The 22,716-nt window shown below is 39.1% G+C and overlaps 1 protein-coding gene across 1 annotated transcript; it reads right to left on the reverse strand.

The window, feature by feature from the left end:
- Positions 1 to 529: 529 nt before the first annotated feature.
- On the reverse strand, positions 530 to 20,784 carry LOC137245331 (acyl-coenzyme A oxidase 1-like). The gene is made up of 9 exons (XM_067775827.1): positions 20,647 to 20,784; positions 13,884 to 14,049; positions 7,415 to 7,571; positions 3,519 to 3,811; positions 3,051 to 3,456; positions 2,490 to 2,996; positions 1,928 to 2,033; positions 1,418 to 1,573; positions 530 to 1,338 (listed from the first exon to the last, which is right to left on the reverse strand). The coding sequence occupies exons 2-9, from the start codon at positions 14,008 to 14,010 to the stop codon at positions 1,078 to 1,080; spliced, it is 2,013 nt and encodes a 670-aa protein (XP_067631928.1). The 5' UTR covers positions 14,011 to 14,049; positions 20,647 to 20,784; the 3' UTR covers positions 530 to 1,077.
- Between the last annotated feature and the right edge of the window lie 1,932 nt (positions 20,785 to 22,716).

The following is a 22,716-nucleotide window of genomic DNA, read 5'->3' on the forward strand; positions in this document are numbered from 1 at the left end:
CAGTATTTAACGGAGACGTTTCTTCTCCACCACAAAAACAACTTTTTCTGGCCTTTCCCCATCCATCGTGCCTTCTGTTTAACGGTGATATCGGCATTTGCTTTAACGATGACATAAACCCACCGTAGCGGCCGGGCAACGGTGTCTTCTCCTGACATCTTCCGGACGTTGCAACTAACTGACCTAAGATCGTGATCCTTAATATCGTAGCCCGCTAAACGTTTGAAGCAGTCGTCATCAGAAAAATAGTTAAGGAACGGAATTTTAGGGCAGGCATACCTCATTAATACATATATTATAAGCCCCCTTATCCGTATAGGGATATAGCTCAGCTATTTTTAATTTGTGACCAGTTCGGTCGATTAATTCCGTTTATAAATAAACGATGTGTGCGCTCCACCTTTATATTTTTACTTGTCATAGTTATTTTTGCAATTTCTATGTCAAAATTTAAAAATCAAATATGTCTTTATATAAGGAGACATTTTTCGCTGATTTTTGCCCATTTATATAAAGGAAATGCTTAAAATGTTTTTATTTTATTTTTATTTTCTCCTTTTATTACATTTTCTCGGTGTCATAACCTATCTGTTAAGTTTTACGCTTGTAGCTCAATGAGAACATACATAAAAATCAATCCCAAAATTCCCTCCGTTCCGTTTGATTTTTCTAAATATCTCAGCCCGTGCGCCCCCTAACGAATCTTTTTGTAAAGTGTCATTGGCTGTCATCGACCTCTGAATTAAGTTTGAAATTTCAAGTCTCTAGCTCATCGAGAAGCTACTTAAAAGCTGGTTTGAAAATTTTCAAATTCGTATCTAATTATTTCGATCCGTGCTCCACCTAACGGATTTTTTCCTTTTGTTGCATTGTCACGGTGTTCTAACCTATGTGTAAAGTTTCACGTTTGTAGCTCAATGAGAAGTTACTTAAAAATCGATTGCATGAAAAGCGGACAAACATTCAACCGACCTAATATAAAGGAAGTAATACAAATTCATTTACAATATTAATTGAGTGAATGATGCCATTGCCCCAACCCCCGATAGCATTAATTGTTCACTTGGATTCACCCTCCTACAAATTCGACCTCATGAAGGGCTTCAAATATTTCTCATAAGCTTCCGGCACTATTTTCTGATTGAGTGGACTCTTTTTGGCGGCCTCGAAAATACGTTCGTAAACATTGCCATCATAACAACCTAAAACAGAACTCAGGACCTTGTCATGAAAATCAAAGCCATCGCAAATCGCGACTAAATTGGGTCGAAGTTGTGCGAGCACTGTTTCCAGTGATGTTTGCAATGAAGTCAAATGATCCTCAGTCAAGGAAATGAACTGTAATGGAAACAATCAGAAAAATGTGTTATATAATTTCTATATTTCCTGGATGCGAAAAGTAGCATCAAGTACAAACCCTAAGTATGTCAGCCATATGTCGCTGTACAGTATGCACGAGATAGAGTTGGAGTAAATCCTCTAGTACTTTATTAAGTGATGGAGAACGTTTCGCTGCACAAGGACCAGTAACTTCTTTAAAGAAAGTGTACCCAACGAAAGCGCGACCATGGAGCTGGAAGGATGGAAAAATTGTATATGAGGGAAAGGGAAAAGTAAATGAAAAGATGAAGAGAATTGAAGTGGTAGGGTGGTTAGTAAGGTAATGGTAGGGTAATGGTAGGGTAAGGTAAAGGTAAAAGAAAGGCATGAGGAAATGGAAATGAAACGGAAAAGGAACGGTAAGGATGAGGAAGGGAAATGGAAGGGAAAAGCAAAAGGCAAAGAGAAAGGGAGAGAAATTGGGAAGAAGAGTCGGAAAGGAACGGGAAAGGGAAAAGGAAAGAGAAAGGAAAAAAGAATGGGGAAAAGTAAATGGAAAGGGAGAGCGAAGAAAATTCTACAGAACTTCCTTAATATACTCCATTACCTCTGCAGCCTGAGTTAGCTCTATGCCAGTTGCATTAATCGCCTCCGGTTGTGTTAATCCCCGCTCCAATCGTGCACTATAACTATTATAAGCGATGCGAGTCTTACTGGAAAAAACCACAAAACAAAATAAGAAAATAAATAATTGTAAGGCGCGATAACCTCCGAAGATATCTAAGGCCGAGCTTCTCTTCCAATTTGCGTCGTGCTCCTCTTGATTTTCCCTACAAATTGGCCGGACGGGACCTACATGTTTTATGCCGACTCCGAACGGCATCTGCAAGGCAGAGGAGTTTTCACTGAGAGCTTTTCATGGCAGAAATACACCCGGAGCGCTTGCCAAACACTGCCGAGGGGCGACCCCACTTAGGAAAATTTTCTTCTAATTGAAAAACCTTATTTCTAAAATTTTGAAGTTGCTTTGCCCGGGGTGCGAACCCAGGGCATACGACGTGGTAGGCGGAGCACGCTACCATCACACCACGGTGGCCGCCGCAAAACAAAATAAATAAACGTTTTAATTATATCCACTGATCCATGAAACACACAAAACGTGATCTTACTTGGTAGAAGTATATTGCAGCGCCTGTACCAAACATTCCCAATCGCCGGTCCATTGCCGAAATTCTTTCCAATTCGCACACTCACTTAGATATTGCATTGTAGGCATGAGCTTCTTACCGGCCAATATATCTGTCCAAGCCTTCAGCAAAATCTTACCCACTTGCAAATACAATACCGAGTTTTCACCCTCATACGTGCAAGCTGCCGTAGCCCATGTAAAAAGATTACCCAAATTTGCGGAAGTTAAATATCCATGTCCCCCGCAAGAGAGTCGCAAACGTTCAATACCGAATGCGGAGTCGTATGTGCAGGAAGCTTTCATTGTACAAGCCAACGCGTGCAACTCAGGCAAACGTGAATAGTCAGCACGATTTACAGCTTCGGCAGTTTGTACATACATTTTATACAACTCACCACTAGCAAGACGATATGCAATCACAATAGCAATTTCGGGCGCAACTTTCATTTGTTGAGTCAAATGATCCAACACTTGAGGTTCCGGTGAGCTACAAGGAAAATAGAGTGGTTAAGGAATTACTGTATTTTAGTGTGCTACTCACTGCGGATTGATGGGACTTTGACGACGTACCGCCGAGTAACGTGTTGTTATGGTCGCAGCTTCAGCAAGCAAAATGGTATTATTCACTACAATCATGCAGCGTACATAAACCATTGGAAAGTAGGTGAGCTGTGATACGGGACTCTTAACATAGGTGCCATCGCGCAAAACTTTAGCATTCTTCATCAGCATATTCATACGTGGTATGCGTACATTTTTTAAGCCCAAGTAACCATTGTTCACTCCCAGCATACCGATTTTCTTACCTATATCACCAATATCAATGCCCGGTAGAGGCGCATGAGTCTCTTCGTCGCGAACCTGCAGCAAAAATAAATGCACACCCAATTTCTGATCGTCTATATACAGTTGCGCGACTACAATGCAATAGTTGGCAGATTGTCCCACTGCAAAGGACTCGCATAAGTTTACATGTATATACTTGACTTTAGAGCATCTCAATACTCACATCCACCGGGCCACCATTTGTATGAAGTGAGAGTTGGCGTATTAAGCACAAACTCATCGGTTGTACGATCGTAATCTGCTCGTGTTTCCAGTCCCCGCAGGTATGTGCCATGTCCAAGTTCTGTTTGCGCATACGTTCCAATTATTTCCCAATTTTCGGCTCGTCGTCCGAATTTTTCATATTGTTCAGGTGTTCCCTGACCTTTAAGTGCGCGCGAAAACATTAACACGTGTACTGCTAGCGGAGATCCGGCGGGCATAAGAGCCATGGAAATAGGTCCACCCATTTCAGTACTTTAAAGAATGAAGGTAAAGTAGAAAATCGTTCAAGTGATTTATTTAAGTCAATATGGATTAAATTTGAAGAAGTAAACCATCAACCACGCAAGATAATATCATTGTTCCACTCACAATAAAGAAGAAAATTAAAAATTGCATGGGATCGCAATAACACAAATAGATCAGTAGTAAACAAAACATCAAGTGAGCATGACCGTCAGCACATAAAATAAATCATTTGTTGGTTTGTTTCGTACTGATCTTGTCGTGCGTGCTATTGCGTAGAACACATTTGTAGTGAAGGAATACCGATGAGTGCTCTCGACTCTAGAGCACCGACCGCCGTGGTGTGGTGGTAGCGTGCTCAGCCTATCACACCAAAGGTTCTCTGTTCAAATCACGGGCAAAGCAATACCAAAATTAAGAAAAAAGCGTTTTCAGTTAAAATTAAAAATAAGTACGCCTCAATCTCCTTGGAAGTAAATCGCGCCAAGTATTTATTTTTGTATCTGTATTTCATTAGCGACACATGCTCACATTGCTTTATACAATTGTTTTTGGTATTGATATTAGAGAAAAACGAGTAAGGAAGTTTAAGTTCGGGTGTAACCGAACAATACATACTCAGTTGAGAGCTATGGTGGCAACATAAGGGAAAACAACCATGTAGGAAAATGAACCGAGGGTAACCCTGAAATGTGTATGAAATGAAAGGCATTAAAGAGTATTTTATGAGGGAGTGGGCCATAATTCTATAGGTGGACGCCATTTACGGATATCGCCATAAAGGTGGACCAAGGCTGACTAGAATTTGTTTGTACGATATGGGTATCAAATGAAAGGGGTTAATGAGTATTTTAAAAGGGAGTGGGCCTTTGTTCTATATGTGGACGCCTTTTCGATATATCGCCATAAACGTGGATCAGGGTTGACTCTATAATTGTTTGTACGATATGGGTATCAAATGAAAGGTGTTAATGAGTATTTTAAAAGGGAGTGATCCTTAGTTCCATAGCTGGACGCCGTTGCGAGATATCGCCATAAAGCTGGACCTGACCCTAGAATTTGTTTGTACGATATGGGTATCACATGAAAGGGGTTAATGAGTAGTTTAAAAGGGAGTGGGCCTTAGTTCAATAGGTGGACGCCTTTTCGAGATATCGCCATAAAGAATGTGTTTGTACAATATGGGTTTTAAATTAAAGGTATAGATAAGGGGTTTACAAGGGATATAGGTGTATAGGTGGTCGCCTTTTCGAGATATCGTCATAAAGGTGGACCAGGGATGACTCTAGAATGCGTTTGTACAATATGGGTATCAAACGAAAGGTGTTAATGAGTATTTTAAAAGGGAGTGGGCCTTAGTTCTATAGGTGGTCACCTTTTCGAGATATCGCCATAAAGGTGGACCAGGGGTGACTCTAGAATATGTTTGTGCGATATGGGTATCAAATGAAAGGTATTAATGAGGGTTTTAAAAGGGAGTGGTGGTAGTTGTATATGTGAAGGCGTTTTCCAGATATCGACCAAAATGTGGACCAGGGTGACCCAGAACATCATCTGTTGGATACCGCTAATTTATTTATATATGTAACACCACGAACAGTATTCCTGCCAATATTTCAAGGGTTTTTTATTTCGCCCTGCAGAACTTTTTCATTTTCTTCTACTTAATATGGTAGGTGTCACACCCGTTTTACAAAGTTTTTTTCTAAAGTTATATTTTGCGTCAATAAACGAATCCAATTACCATGTTTCATCCCTTTTCTCGTATTTGGTATGGAATTATGGCACTTTTTTCATTTTTCGTAATTTTCGATATCGAAAAAGTGGGCGTGGTCACAGTCGGATTTCGGCCATTTTTTATACCAATACAAAGTGAGCTCAGATAAGTGCGTGAACTGAGTTTAGTAAAGATATATCGATTTTTGCTCAAGTTATCGTGTTAACGGCCGAGCGGAAGGACAGACGGTCGACTGTGTATAAAAACTGGGCGTGGCTTCAACCGATTTCGCCCTTTTTAAGTTATTGTCCCAGAATCTAAGCCCCTACCAAATTTCACAAGGATTGGTAAATTTTTGTTCGACTTATGGCATTAAAAGTATCCTAGACAAATTAAACGAAAAAGGGCGGAGCCACACACATTTTGAAATTTTCTTTTATTTTTGTATTTTGTTGCACCATATCATTACTGGAGTTGAATGTTGACATAATTTACTTATATACTGTAAAGATATTAACTTTTTTTTTTTAATTTGACTTTAAAAAAACAATTTTTTTAAAGGGGGCGGGGTCCTTCTCCGATTTTGCTAATTTTTATTAAGCATACATATAGTAATAGGAGTAACGTTCCTGCCAATTTTCATTATGATATTTTCAACGACTGCCAAATTACAGCTTGCAAATCTTCTAAATCACCTTCTTTTAAAAGTGGGCGGTGCCACGCCCACTGTCTAAAATTTCACTAATTTTCTATTCTGCGTCATAGGTTCAACTCACCTACCGAGTTTCTTCGCTTTATCCGTCTTTGGTAATGAATTATCGCACTTTTTCGGTTTTTCGAAATTTTTGATATCGAAAAAGTGGGCGTGTTTATAGTCCGATATCGTTCATTTTAAATAGAGATCTGAGATTAGTGCTCAGGAACCTACGTACCAAATTTCATCAAGATACCTCAAAATTTACTCATGTTATCGTGTTAAAGGACAGACGAACGGACGGACGGACATGGCTCAATCAAATTTTTTTTCGATCCTGATGATTTTAATATATGGAAGTCTATATCTATCTCGATTCCTTTATACCTGTTCAACTGAGTATAATTACAAAATTAAAAAACGGCAATGTTTCTGAATTTCACTTCTTCATCAGCTAGCTTCTCGGGAGCTGAGTATTGAACTTCAAATCGCCAACATTCATATATTCTACTAGTTATGTTAGATTAAAGGCAGATGCCTTTATCTACTCAGCCATATCAATGCCCCGCTGCTCGCTTTGCAATTGGTCTCTAAGAGTTGCCTTTTTTTCCTATTCCTTTATACAGCATTAGGCACATACTAATTCTATATGCTGTTAATCCTAATTGCGTGGAATACTTAAAGGCGCGCTACCGAAAGCTTAGTAACATCAAAGATTTTTGAAAGAATAACATGTTGCATGCGCGAACTTCAGTGGAAAGCAGCGGAGCTTCACCAAATTCTAGTAGGTCACTTCCACCACACCAAAAACTTTTACACAATTTTTAACATAATTTAAGCACACAAAATACACCGATTGGAGTTTTAGAGAGTAAAAATGAAAATTCTGAACAGATTAGCTGAATTAAAAGTGTACAAATGATTGTTAAATAATAAATACAGACAGTGGTAGTTTAACAAATTCTGCTCTGGTAAGTGGTGAATGTGACCTACCAGAATTTTGTGAAGCTTGCTTCACACTATTTTTCGTCCCTGCAACATCTCTATCTTAAAATTGTCTGTGGTAACATTGGCAGTGCTTTTATTTACTATGCATCAGCTATACCAAGGCTTACTGCTTTATAGTGATAGCTTCCATAATTTTCGTGCACGATCGATGTATAACTTTCAAAGTCAGCTCATGATCTATTCTTGAACTTACGGATAAATCTCCGTTCCACCGGGATATAAGCGCTCCTGTAATGCTCTTAATTTCTCAGCTGCAACGACGGAATGTTTAACGCCACGATTGTATACATCTTCGTAGGATAAGTAATCCAATTCTATGGGATCCTCTAAATCTTTGTAGAGTTCCTCCTCTATAAATAGAAAACAGATATAAGAGAGATTAACTCTTGATAACACTGGTACACAAAAAAACCAAATTTTCAAACAGATTTGACAATATACTTTCATATTCTCGAGATATTTGCATAAATGTCATAAGTAAAATAACTACGATTATGTTGATTGATGTAATTTCTAGAGTATTTAGATGTTCTGAATAAGAATGCGGAGTACGTATTTGGATTCGAGCTCGGAATTTATAAGGATGAAATAGGAAATAAGCAACCTATATTGGTTTTACTTTTGGCTTCACGTGTCAGTGGTTCAATTTGAAAATTAAGGGTTTAACTCGCGTTGAAATAATTTTCTCTTTAAATGAAAGCTTCCGAGATTTAAAATAGCATAGTTGAGAAACATTTTGAATGTCTAACTTTCAATTACACCATGTAAACACAATTTTGTTTCTTTTTGTGCCGGTGTAATTGTTAGCTAACAACTTGTTTTTATAAGAAACTCCATTTAACTAGCAATATTTTTTTCCAAAATGAGAAAACTTCTACGCCATTTTAACTGCCAACTAAACGTTTAAATTAAAAATAGAATACCCCGCAGACTTTGTTTTACCCGAAAATTGGTTTGCCTACCTTTGTAAATTTAGCATCGCTTCCCCTTTTCACTATCTATCCGGTTGTCTACTGCTCTATCTTCCATTTTTCTTATAATGGCACCAGAATAAGATTAGATAAAGGGGTACCCCTGTACCACATCTTAAGCAAATCACAACATGAACAAGAATTTTTACAAGAGGTGGATCCATGGTCCACTTACCGGATAGAAAAGTTTGTACTAAATTTCCAACAAATCGCACAATAAATATGATTTATCACAATGGGTCAGGCCCTGGTCCCCTTTCCAGAAAGAAAAGCTTCTCAAATAAAAATCTCGCACCATACACAATTTTGCTGTTGTACTGTGATATTAAAACTTAATACAGCTCTAATACAAGGTTTACACATCGAACACACATTGGAGCTTATTAGCTATAAAAACTTCACTTTTATATTATACTAGCAGACCCGGCAGACATTGTTCTGCGCTAAATTTGGCCTATATGCATACATTTTAATAATCCTTTTCCGTCTAACTCTACCCTCCCCCTCTTCACTTTTTCCTAATCCTTTTATTCACTCCTCTCTCGGTCTTTTTCCCTTCATCTTTCTCCATCTTCGTCTCTTTCTCAGTCTCCTCCTTCTCTCTTTTCTCTTCTCTCAAGTTCTTCCCATTCTTCTTCATCCCTTATTGCCTGTCCGAGAGGGTGATAGGTATTTTGTTCTAGTCCCAGTCCCAGTCCCACTCCGAGTCTCAGTCCCAGTCCGTTTCCGGTCTACTTCCCGGAAAAAAGGGTCGTAAATATTAATATAGGCAAATTTATATACCAAATTTCAGGCAAATCGCATTGGACGTATGTAAATAGGTATTTGGGTATTATTAATTCATGTCCTTGTTTCGGATTCGCATGCATATTTATCAGTTTTGCCAGGCTGCTGCGGCTAAATCGAATATCACAATGAAAATTACTTTAGCGCTCTCAGCAACGGCTTTCATTTGATATCTATATTACCCACACATTCTAGGGGTATCCGGGTCCATTTTTCGGCCTATATCTCTATACCCTGTACGTCGATCGCAATCAAAGCTATGTAATAACCACCGGGTGAGGTAAACGCCACTTGTGTGAAAGCTTGAACAAAATCGACCGACGCATCTCTTCAAACACCGGCGACCAACTAACATACATTTTAACCTTTCTTTTCATATATGTATATAGATTTTTATTTTTCACACTTCACTATAATATTAAAACGAAATGCAGATATTCGTTGCTTTTGAAATTCGGCTTAAAAATTGCACATGGAACAACTAAAGACACTCCTGAATTAAAAAAAAAATGTCTTAGTACCTCTAAGCCGCGGGCCCCCTCAGAAACCCTCCACTCACCAAACATTGTGACATGTTATTTTATATATAAGATAAGATTTCGTGCTTCCATCTAGCGATGTCACCCAAGAGATGGTTCAAGGTCTAGGAAAAAGTAGCATCTCTAAAATTTGTTCATAACTAATTATCAATTAGAAGTCAACTACAAAAATTAAGATAAACTCGTTATATGTAAGTTAGGGCAATACTAAGTTCAAATTTCGAGGTTAGTAAATCGGAAGTTACTTTAAACTCGAAAGCAATATTAAATTAGGTGTGTGTGGTTGTGTTGGTGTTTGGCAATGGGGGGAAGGGGGTGTGGGTGTGGTAGAAAATTCTCTGTAATTACTTTACTCTGTTCTGTTCAGGGCAAGCTGAGGCGCAGGTTGTAACATGCAACAGCACGTTTGCTCCTCCCTTCCTGAAACACAAGAATTCTGTTAAATTCCTCTGCCAAACACAAGAATTCTGTTATTCCTCTGCAAACCAAAATTTGTATCAAGTTCACAAATATTTCTATTCTGTGCATAACTTGACAACTCTAAAAAGCTCTACGACCTGTGCTTTTCACCATACTGTGGTGACTTAAATAAAGTAAACTGAAATCAGCTGTTTAGTACAACAATCACGAAATGGAATAAACGTAAGAATTAAATATTGTTCATTATTTTTTGTAACAAATATTTTAAAATGTTTTTTTTTCAGGGAAATCAAAAGTAGAACGTGCTACGCATGAGCAATTGTAGCGATATGTCTCATTTTATGCTGCCAACCCCGAAATGGGAATAGGAAAAACAATCCGCGGGGTTTTTTCGGGGTCATTTCGGCATGGCTTTGGAGACTCACTCGGGGTCATTCCTGGATGGTTTTTGGGACTCCACCGGGTCCTACCGGGGTCATTTAGGGGTCCTTCCGGGATCTTTCTGGGGACTCTCTCGAGGTCAATTTGGGGTAATTCCGCGACTTGTTTTGGGGCTCTCTCGGGGTCATTTGGGGGACATTCTGTGATGGTTTTGGGGACTACCTCGGGGTCATTTGGGGGTCATTCCGAGTTCTTTTTGGGGACTCCCTCGGGGTCTTTTTGGAGGTCTAATAAATATAATAAAATCATATAAATTAAATTATCAAGAGCGTTTGACTTATTGACAATTTGTCAGCGAAAAAACTTTTTGATATGTTGATTGGACCAAATTCTTTATGAAATTGTTTGCTGGGTGGGGCTGTTTACAGAAAGATTTGTTGTTAAATTATTCGAACAGAAGCCAAAGCATGGCCAAAGCAACCTCAGCTACAAGAAAGTAAAAAAACATACAAAAGCTACAAACAACAACAAAATAAAATAATATAATATTTTTTTCATTGACATGTTAAAAACTTCTATGATGGTTCAACGTAGCGTTTCCTAATTAAAGCAAGATATTTGCAATTAAAATAGTATTTGCCTTTAGAATGTCTCACTCTACATAAGAAAAAAATTTGCTCTGTATAATTATACTTTTTTTAAGTCCATATTTCAAATATATTTCATGCTTAATACGCAGTAGACTGGGTCGGTCTCCACACAAAAACTAAATTGCGAAAGTCTACCTCTAAATTTTAAGCTTTTGTTGAGTGCATTCCGGAATTTTCGATCCATCGAAAAACAGCCGAATTGTTTATTTATTGTAATTCAGTTCCGATTTTTTAAATTTATTGACCCAACATTGTGAAAACATCTCCCCAGCTCGAGCATTAAAAGCAAATATGCAGCTTTGTAAGATCAAGATGATGACGTATCGATTCTATAAATCTGATGTCAAATAACCAAGTTACAATAAAAAAAACAATAATAATAATAAAAAAAATTACGGAAACCCTCTCAACAGAGTGATTTTAAAACTTTTTTCGGTCCAATCTAATAGGCAAATCTGACTAGAAGTTTTTAAATGGTGAAGCAATTGCAAAAGTATTGGCATGCTGTTTGACTGTTTCAGAAATCCATAGTCAGATTGGAGAAAAATTTGGATACAATTTACCAAAAGCCCATGGTCTCTATATGTGATTTTCTTTTTTTTTTTCAAAATGTCCAAGTATATCATTGGAACTGTTTAAATGCAATTTTCTTAAAACGTGTATTTTGCAATAGCTAAACTAAATAGACAGAATGGACATATTTCGAATTTCCCAAAAGTTGGTTACTAAGCCATAGGCAAGTTTAACGGATTATACTTTTTTAGGTACAAAATAAGTGTTAAGACATGCTCTTAAATTTAAATCTGATTTGAATATATTTTAAAATAGCACTTTTTTATATACATATTAAGCACTATATTTTCTTTTAATACCCGTTTGTTGTCTGCAGTCGTCTCTTCCTAGTTTCGTTAAACAAAACATAATTGGCTTAAATTTATATAATGAATTTTTTAACTTTTTTCGGCCCAGTCTAATGTACATACATGCATAATTTCCTTACCCTTGTTATTTCTTAGGAGTATAATCTCTTCTTGTTTAATTCAATTAATAGACAGCTTTTTCTCCGAATTTGGCCATAATGGTTCGGATTTTGTGAAAATACCCGAACTTTAACCGATAATTAAATTGTTTCTACTTGAGGGATCCTCGTGAGTGTATTACTCACTTTTAAACATTGCACCTGATACAAGTACAGATATTTAGAATTTACATTAGTTGGGACTCATATTATAACTTCCTCTTTTTTACCAGGTTTTGCACATTAAGCACATGCGCAGAAGCTTTTCCTAGATTTCTTGTGAATGCGGATGTGTATGTTAAAATTAATTAATTAGTTTGCGAATACGAATATTCGCAACATCACTAATAAAAACATTTACATTAATTAATGCAAGAAGCAGCGCCCTCCATGGTGTAGTGGTAGCGTCCTCAGCCTGCCACACCGAAGATTATGGGTTCAAGTTCCGGTGTCGTCCCTCGGCAGTGACTTCGAGTTTATTTCTGCTATGAAAAGCTTCTCAGTGAAAACTCATCCGCCTTGCAGATGCCGTTCGGACACGGCGTAAAACATGTAGGTACCGTCCTGCCATTTTGTAGGAAAAATTAAAAGGAGCACGACTCCTATCGGAATAGAAGCTCGGCTTAAAATCTCTTCGGATGTTATCGCGCACAAAATTTGTAATAACATACCTCACGTTCCAATTAACTGAGACAGATACCGATAAAAATTTTAAATTTATTAAACTATTTTATAATAGAAAATAAAAATACAAATAAAAATAATTTATAGTTACTGCGTTTTTACTTGGATAAGGCCTCGAGCTCATAAAATAGTTTAATAAATTTTAAAGATTAAAGGCCAATAATAATTTAAAAAATGATAAAAATTTAACATGCAAATGCAACAACAAATTGATAAATATGGATCACTTTATTGTTGTATTTTCATGTTCAATTTCTATCCGTATCTGGATCGTGCTTCATTGGAATGCAACAATAGGGTATCTACAGCAGCGAGCAGAAAAATAGCAGTGGCAATTTTTATCAAATTTCTACAACTGTGCTCTTTTTTCGATATTGTATTAAAAAAATTCTTCGAAAATGTTGAACTTTTCATTGGGAGTTCTCTGAATTTTTATAAGTATCCAGTTTTGTTGCCCAATCAATTTTAGTCCAGAAAGGTACAAGTTATAGGTCTCCCTGTCTACGAAGGGTATTCAAACCTTTTATTTTTTATGGAACAAAATTTAAACTTCCTTCAAGAAGAAAATTTTGTCAAATCAATGCGAGTAAATTTTTGATTGAGGTACAAAACTGCTCACTCAAAAAAGTTTAGAGAGCTCCAAATAGAAAGTTCGAAATTTCGCAAAATTTTCTCGAATTTACCAAATATTTAAAAAACATCTTTGAGATTCGTTGGATATAAGATAAGATATGGAAAAACAGGATTCGATTTAACTCAATGGCTTGAGGAGTTCCTTCAGACCAAAATTATTTCCTGTTACCCAATTTAATTCCAATAAAATAAGAAACTTCACACATTTGGTGCATAGTTCTAGCTGGGTCTATAATGGGATGCCTCGAGCATTTCTAAAAATTCCGAATAAGTCTTAGAATTGATTAATTTTTACAGACTAACGCTAAAATTAGGTTGCTATCCCAGCTTTTTTTTTGTAAAAGGATAGCGACAATCCGCTAAAAATAACAAAGCGAGACAAAATGTTACAGAAACTGGACTCATGAAAGAAATTCAGCTTATAAATTTCTGCAGTGCGCGGCTCAATCTGAATGCACTATCATTTTGTTTCGTCTGTACCTACTACATATGTATATACTTGAATGTGTGAATTGTGCAATAATTAAATAAAGTTTATTCAACTCAACTTACTTTGCCTTGCACTATGCTAGGTACTTACCCACCAGACGCTTCAATTGTAACAAATTTGCATCGCCGTATATCCAATTGGAAAATTCTTCTACATCGAATGTGGCATTTTTGCGTTCTTTTTCCAAATCAGAATTAATGCGTTTAGGAATTAACATTTTCTGTTTTTCTTTTTTATTGATTCACTTTCAATTCCACTATTTAAAAATCACAAAAACAAATTTGTATTCAAAACACAAGAATGTAGGTATAGTAGGCATGTAGGTTTGTACTAAATATGCATGTGAGAACTTAGACATAAAACCCCACTGTACAATAAGATTCACAACTGTATAAGTCAAATAGCAACGATCGACTGGTCTTTGTGGCCCCAAAACATATCAGCGCTGGTAGCGCAAGCCATTGCTTAACCACTCATTAAACAAATACTTACTTACATGTCTATATATGGGCCAAATTAAATTGGTGCTCATCAAATGAGGAAGCCACTACTTGCATTAAGCCTTATACTCCGATCAGTCTTGAGATCAGTGAGAGGACTCTTCCTGCCCACTCAGCATTTAGGTGATTCAATTTTGAATTTCCCTACATACATATCAATACAATTTGATTACTCTTTCTGACTAAATAATGAGTTATCAAACAATTGAACAAAAGAAATAATCATATATGAATACTTTTGATGATGAAAAACTAAAAAGCATTTTTCGATCACTTTTTACATTTATTGACTGAATAATGAATTTTATACTTGTTGAAATTTTAATTTTCATTAAAAATCTATTTTTTTTCACACACACATATTTTTTCAATCATGAGGCTAAGAAAAAATATATAAACATTTTATTATCATTTATCAGCTTCCCAGAAAATACATAATGATTGGACAATACATAGGCTGTGAGCTATTTCAACACCAGGTAAGTGAAACTATCTTGACATACCTGGATACGGCTGCAACATCCCGTATCGTATCCGTATTTTAACATGTAGACGATAATGCTGATGTTGGATGTTGTAGTCGCAGGTGTATATCGGCCAAGTTTGTTTGCGAGTTAGCTGTGGTTCGAATAGCTCACTTTCGCATGCTTTCTTCTCCTGATGAAATAAGATTATTATGTAGTATCCTATTTTGAATGAGATATGAATAATTCAAAAATCTCAACCAAACCGATTGAAATATATTCACGAATATGATCAGAAAAAGACTGTGAAAAGCAGTCAAATCTAATATATAAAATTATTCTGTCACGGTTTTAGAGGCTTAACTCCTCCGAAATGGCTAAACCGATTCTCATGAAATTTTGTGAGCATATTGGGTAGGTCTGAGAATCGGCCAGCGTCTACCTTTTTTTCGCTACGGGCCTAGGGTCTTGAGATCAAAACGTGGACCCGGGTATCCCTAGAATGTGTTTATACAATATGGACATCAAATGAAAGCTGTTGATGTGTGCTATAGTAAAGGATAATTTTCATACCCCTGGGTGACTAGGGTCTCGAGATATAGGCCAAAACGTGGACCCGGGTACCCCTAGAATGTGTTTATACAATATGGATATCAAATGAAAGCTGTTGATGGGTGCTATAGTACAGGATAATTTTCATACCCCTGGGTGACTAGGGTCTCGAGATATAGGCCAAAACGTGGACCCGTGGAGGCTAGGATCTCGAGATATAGCCCAAAACGTGGACCCGGGTACCCCTAGAATGTGTTTATACAATATGGATATCAGATGAAAGCTGTTGATGCGTGCTATAGTACAGGATAATTTTCATACCCCTGGGTGACTAGGGTCTCGAGATATAGGCCAAAACGTGGACCCGGGTACCCCTATAATGTGTTTATACAATATGGATAACAAATGAAAGCTGTTGATGAGTGATTTAGTAGAGGATAATTTTCATACCAGTGGGTGACTAGGGTCTCGAGATATATTCCAAAACGTGGGTCAGGGTAACACTAGGATGTGTTTTTACATTATGGGTATCAAATTGAAGCTGTTGATGTAAGCTTTAGTACAGAGTAAGTTTTACACCGCTGGGTGACTACGGTCTCGAGATATAGGCCAAAACATGGACCCGGATACACCTAGAATGTGTTTTTACATTATTGGTATCAAATTGAAGTTGTTGATGTATGCTTTAGTACAGAGTAAGTTTTATACCGCTGGGTGACTACGGTCTCGAGATATAGACCAAAACATGGACCCGGATACACCTAGAATGTGTTTTTATATTATGGGTATCAAATTGAAGCTATTGATGTGTGCTATAATACAGAGTAAGTTTTACACCGCTGAGTGACTAGGGTCCCGAGATATAGGCCAAAACATGGACCCGGATACCCCTAGAATGTGTGTGTATTATGGATATCAAATGAATGCTGTTGCTGAGAGCTCTAAAGTTCATTGTGATATTCGATTTAGTCGCATCAACCTGACAAAACTGATAAATATGCATGCGAAGCCGAAATAAAGACAAGAATTAATAATACCCACATACCTATTTACATTCGTCCTATTCGATTTGACTGAAATTTCGTATATAAATTTGCCTATATTAGTATTTACGATGCTTTTTTCCGGTAAGTATACCAGAGACGGACTGGAACTGGGATTAGAACTAGGACTGGGACTGAGACTGAGACTCGGAATGGGACTGGGACTGAGACCCGGAATGGGACTGGAACAAAATACATACCACCCTCTGGGACTGGCAATAAGAGATGAAGAAGAAGGAGAAAAATTTGAGAGAAGAGAAGAGAGAGGAGACTGAGAAAGAGATAGAATGAGACGAAGATGGAGATGAAGCGAAAAAGACGGAGGGAGGAGTGAATAAAAAGATTAGGAAAAAGTGTAGAGGGGTAGGGCAGAGTTGGACGGAAAAAGCTTATTAAAATGTATGCAGATAGGCCAAATTTAGGGCAGAACAACGTCTGCCGGGCCTGCTAGTATTATTCTAAAACTATTAAAACTCAATTTTACAATGATATTAAATATGAATAAAAAGCGTTTCGAAATAGGAATCATAAATGATTATTCAAGAATAATCACATTTATGGTACATTTTTCTCCCGACAATACGTTAATTTTCGAACAGTAAATGCTTTTAAATTTGAACGTTTTTAATCATCTTGTGGAATGATATTTACATATTTTTTGATCAAAATTTTCAAAAAATGCTGGCTGTGATTAGGACAGACGTCGGCAAAATGAAAATGCAGATGTGTTAGTGAGAGCGCGATGATCGCGAATATCACTTAATGAATCGTTTTGTATTGTTCATTTGCTTATTAGCAAGCAACAAGACAAGATCGTTTGTTATTATTTTTTTAATGCGCACAATGGCAAGCAAAAGGTTTATACAATAAAATACATTGAATTTGCGCAAAAGGGTTGGTCAAAATAAAATATTTTTCCTTGTGCGCATTGAAAGAAACTAACAAACAATCTTTGCTTGTTGCTTGCTAACAACATTCGTCAAAATTGCGAGCGACGCACACAATCGATGTTGTTGCGCCAAATGCTCAGCGACTACTAAAGTAAAGAGAATAAGAATACGTGTGAACTGAGTGTGCACAATTGTGCCACTATTTGCCGACGTCTGGATTACTTACTTACTTAATTGGCGCTTAACCGTCTAAACGATTATGGCCGTCCAACAAGGCGCGCCAGTCGCTCCTTCGCTCCGCCAACCGGCACCAATTGGTCACACCAAGGGAGTTTAAATCGTTTTCCACCTGGTCCTTCCAACGGAGTGTGGCCGCCCTCTACCTCTGCTTTCATAGGCGGGTTCCGATAGAAACACTTTCTTGGCCGGAGCATCATCTTTCATTCGCAAAACATGGCCTAGCCAGCGCAGCCACTGCGTTTTAATTCGCTAGACTATGTTGATGTCTGCGTTTAGGTCGCCATAAATCTTTCGAAGAACTTTTCTCTCGAACACTCCCAAAGCCGCTTCATCTGCTGTTTTTATAGTCCATGCTTCTGCCCCATATAGCAGGACGGGTACGATAAGTGACTCGTAGAGTATGATTTTCGTTCGCCGAGAGAGGACTTTACTTTTCAATTGCCTACCTAGTCCAAAGTATCATTTATTGGCAAGATTGATTCTTCGCTGGATTTCAGTACTGATGTTGTTGCTAGTGTTGATGCTGGTTCCCAAATAAACGAAGTCTTTTACTATTTCGAAATTATGGCTGCCAACAGTAGCGTGGTTGCCAAGGCGCGTATGCGCTGACTCTTTGCTCGATGACAGCAGGTATTTCGTTTTGTCTTCATTCACCACCAAACCCATCTTTACCGCTTCTTTTTCCAGTTTGGAGTAAGCATTACTAACAGCGCGGGTGTTTAGGCCGATGATATCAATGGCATTAGCATATGCCAGTAAATGCACGCTTTTATAGAATATTGTTCCAGTGCGGTTAAGTTCTGCAGCTAGTATAATTTTCTCCAACATCAAATTAAAGAAATCGCACGATAGGGGGTCACCCTGTCTGAAACCTCGTTTAGCTTCGAACGGCTGGGAGAGGTCCTTCCCAATTCTAACTGAGCTGATGGTGTTGCTCAACGTCATTTTGCACAGCCGTATAAGTTTTGGGGGGAAACCAAATTCAGACATAGCGGAATATAGGCAGCTCCTTTTCATGCTTTAAAGTCGACGAAGAGGTGATGTGTGTCGATTCTCTTTTCACGGGATTTTTCCAAGATTTGGACCATTGTGAAAATCTGGTCGATGGTAGATTTACCAGGTCTGAAGCCGTACTGATAAGGTCCAATCAGCCGGTTCACGGTGGGCTTCAATATTTCGCACAATACACTTGAAAGGACCTTATATGCGATATTAAGAAGGCTGATTCCACTATAGTTGGTGCATTTTGCAGTATCCTCCTTCTTGGAGACTGGGCAAAGAACACTTAGATTCCAATCGTCGGGCATGCACTCGTACGCCCATATTTTGCTAAGAAGCTGCTGCATGCGCCTTACCAACTCCTCGCCGCCATACTTGAATAGCTCCGCATGCAATCCATCAGCGCCCACGGCCTTGTTGTTTTTCAATCTGGTTATTGCTATTCCAACTTCGTCATAATCGAGCGTGGGGACATATATCCCATCATCATCATCTCTGCGCGGTGAATCGCTGCCTCCATTTAGGAGAGCAGAGAAGTGTTCCCTCCATAATGTAAGCACTCTGGATGTCGTCTTGATTAGGAGCATCGAAAACAGAAACATAGCCATTTGGTTGCACGCGTATACTCCCGTACAAAGTTACCAATGAAATATATAGCATCTGAAATGTGCGTTGAGTGATATTTATTAAACTCATTATGTGAGTCGGCTCCCAACCCAGCTGAAATTTGTCACAGAAGTAAGAGAGTGGCTACATTTTTTTTGCTTTCAGTTTATATCACCTTCAGTCGATCTCTAAGCAGACATCCCGCTCTTACAGCACTGTATTTCTGATGCATTACCCCCAGCTACTATCGTTTGAACGACTTAAGAAGATTTTGGTAGTATGCATTTTAGTACCTCGAGCAAATCTTCCGGGCTTTTTAAGCATATAGTTGATAAAAAACAATTCGTTCCAACTACCGTGAGATTAATAAATAAAACAATCCCCTTCACTGCCGGGGCGTGAGTTTGAATAATATTGCATACAAAGATCTATCCAGCGAACTATGCGGAAAAGGTGTTGGTTGGTTGTTGTGGCGTCTATTCAGAAGAACGGGACCCAAGTATCGGAAGTTCCGTGCCATGCTTATACAATTTTGCCAAATATCGTTAAACAATACCATCGACTTGAAAAGACCTTTCCGAGATATTAGAAACAAAAGCGGGGTCAGGAAAGACGACACTCTATTGTGATGCTCACTGTGATGAAAGATGATAACTCCAGCAAGCATTTGCATTTATTCGCTTTCTCTTCAATATTCCTGTGACAAAGAACCCAGACAAGTGTGATTGTTGCGGAACTCGCTGCTGACTGTAGTGTCTCCTTACAGCCTTTAACTACCTTAGGCCCACTTGCAGTACGGCAACTTATCTTTTCAACTCAGAAAAAGTTTCTCATAAGGGGCTAAATCTATAAAATTTTGACAAATTTTATAATTAACTCTGAATGAAAAAGTTGCGCAAATAGGCCTTAAGAATATAATCGCAGTTGTTGGGCAGCAATAACACCGGCCTAGCAATTCTACCTAGAATCACTCTTGACAAAGAAAGCTGCTTTGCATAGAAAAAATCGTCTATGGGAACGGATAAACAAATAAATAAGATCAGAAGGGATTTCTTCTATAGTTGCCGAAATTTGAAGGAAAGGAAGAGAAAACCGACATTGAGTTGGCAAAATTATGTTAAAAATGAGGCCATTTATAACGAACCCTTCGACTCAAACATCAGTTTTGACAGAAAGGCGCATCTTGTGTTAAAAATATTTTGATGCAGTTTACGGTTCAATAAACTCTGCGCAGCAAAACCAAACATGAAAGCGGATGAACTTGACCATCACCATTCGCAGTTGCTTTGCCCTTGACAGACATTAAATCAGCTGAATTAACATCCCTGCAAAAATCGTGTGACCAAAAACGCACACATCCACATGGAAGCGGAATGCACGATCACCACAAATCACACACAGAAGATTGCGAATTCACGAGTTCAAAATTTTCTTTTAGGGCGGGCCAAAGATGGCTGCGAAGGACCATGCGTAAACTGGCCTCTCTTCGCTACACTGCACTATTGTTTGGAAAAGATGTTTATTTAGGTTTTATCTTTTCAAAAACGTTATAAGTTCACCTTTTTTATTATTTAATAATTAAGTAATTAACTCATTAAAAACTTTAGCTCTTGACTTTAAATATTCACAAATTCAAAGTAGTAATATGTATACGTATTTTAAATAAATACACAAAAGGAGCGCGTCCGCGGTTGCCGAGTGATAGTACTTCACTAGCCGATTCGCACATTGGTTGATGGTGACGGCCGCTCGTCTGTGTTGGCGCCTTCAAATTCGCCGCGTGCCGCCGTTTAATTTTGAAATGTAGGCGGCTTAAACATCCTGCCCGCCCTGCAGGGAGGTGTTAGTAAGCACCTTCTGCAGTTCCTGCAGGGCGCGGATGGTCGTATCTAAGGCGCGAGTCGTATTGCGCCGTTGGCATTGCGCCGTTTGTAGGCCTTGAGGGGTGCGCCCGATCGTGCGCTTGGCCGTCTTCGCAAGTTTGGGGGTTGCCGCTGTTTTATTTGCGGGATGCGCCTTTTGGGCTCTGCAGGCGCAGGTCGGTGTCCTCTCTTTTTCCTTCTTCGTCTTGGGTTTCGGCCTGCGGGATGCTTGGGGGGTTTTCCGTGGAGGAGCTTTGCGCTGCCCACGTCGACCTTTCGGTCCTTCGAGCAGGAGGGTGTGATGTGCCAGGCCACAAATTTTGCACGGCCCTCGGGAGTCGCATTCCCCCGTGGTGTGCGAGAGTGCCAGACAATTGAAGCAGTATCCCTGTGCCCTGGCCACTGTAGCACGCTGCGGTGGCCGCATCGCCTTAAAGGCCGGGCAGGTCCGCAGCGCGTGGTAGCGGTGGCAGAGCCGACACTGAAGGCAGTTGTCGGTCTCTTCCGTGGGAGCCAGTGGGCATGCCGGTCTCGATGCCATTATGCGTCGTCCTAAAAGTAAAGAACAGAGAGAGAAACGAGAAGTAGTTGGATACAGCGGATGGTAAGCGGAAAGTTAGTTCTACAAGGAAAGTTAATTATACAAGGAAATATATATAAGTTAGAGCGCTGTGCTTGAAGAGTGCTCCATTGGAAGAAAGCACAGTTTAACTAAGGGGCGCACAACAAGCCCATTTTGGGTGGAACCTCTACAACCCGAACATGGTTGTCAGGTCCGAGGCGAACGTTCTCGATTCGTCCCAGACGCCACTCGGTGGGTGGGAGCGAATCTTCTTTAATTACGACGAGGTCACCTGGTTGAGGATTTCGCTGTGGCGTTTGCCATTTATAGCGCTTCTGAAGGTCCTTCAAATAATCCACTTTCCAGCGTCGACTGAATTGGTGATGAAGCGATTTAAGTTTTTCCCATCGATTTATCCAGGAGAGGTCTTCCGCGTTTGGCTCAGGAATGGCTAATAGCGGTGCACCTCGAAGGAAGTGACCCGGAGTGAGCGCTGTGAAGTCAGCTGGGTCCTGGGATAGTGAGGTTAGAGGCCTCGAATTGAGAACTGCTTCAATACGCACCAACAGCGTCGTGAATTCTTCGAATATAACTTGTGGGATGCAGCGGTTTTTTTGAAGTGGGTTTTAAAACTTTTTACTGCGGATTCCCACAAGCCGCCCATATGAGGGGCACTGGGTGGAATATACGCGTTCGAGTGCGCGCTGAGCGCCAATGAACGTTTTACCATTGTCGCTCATCATTTTTGAGGGATAACCTCGTCTGCCAACGAATCGGGCGAATGCTGCGTGAAAGGCTGCGGTGGTAAGGTCTGAGCATAGCTCGAGGTGTACTTTTGTGGAAAAACAGACGAATACAGCCACGTACCCTTTTATGATAGTGGTCGACCTCAGAAACGATGCTTTTATTTGGAATGGACCTGCAAAGTCTACTCCTGTTGTGGAAAAGGGGAGTGAGAAATTGCAGCGTCAAGGTGGTAGAGCTGCCATTATTTGCGTGCGCGTTTTCTGTTTGAAAAGCGTGCACGATTTGCATTGGAAAATGCATTTTTAATGAGAAGCTTTAGTTTTGGTACGTAGTACTCTTGCCTCACCATTTGGAGCATCAACCGTATTGCATGAAGAAGCAGGCGGTGTAAAAACTCCAGATACAACTTGCATAACCTTGAATCCGGAGGAAGGATTACTGGATGCTTCTCGTTGTAT

The sequence above is a fragment of the Eurosta solidaginis genome, chromosome 3, assembly GCF_040869045.1.
Source record: "Eurosta solidaginis isolate ZX-2024a chromosome 3, ASM4086904v1, whole genome shotgun sequence".
Classification (NCBI taxonomy): Eukaryota; Metazoa; Arthropoda; class Insecta; order Diptera; family Tephritidae; genus Eurosta; species Eurosta solidaginis.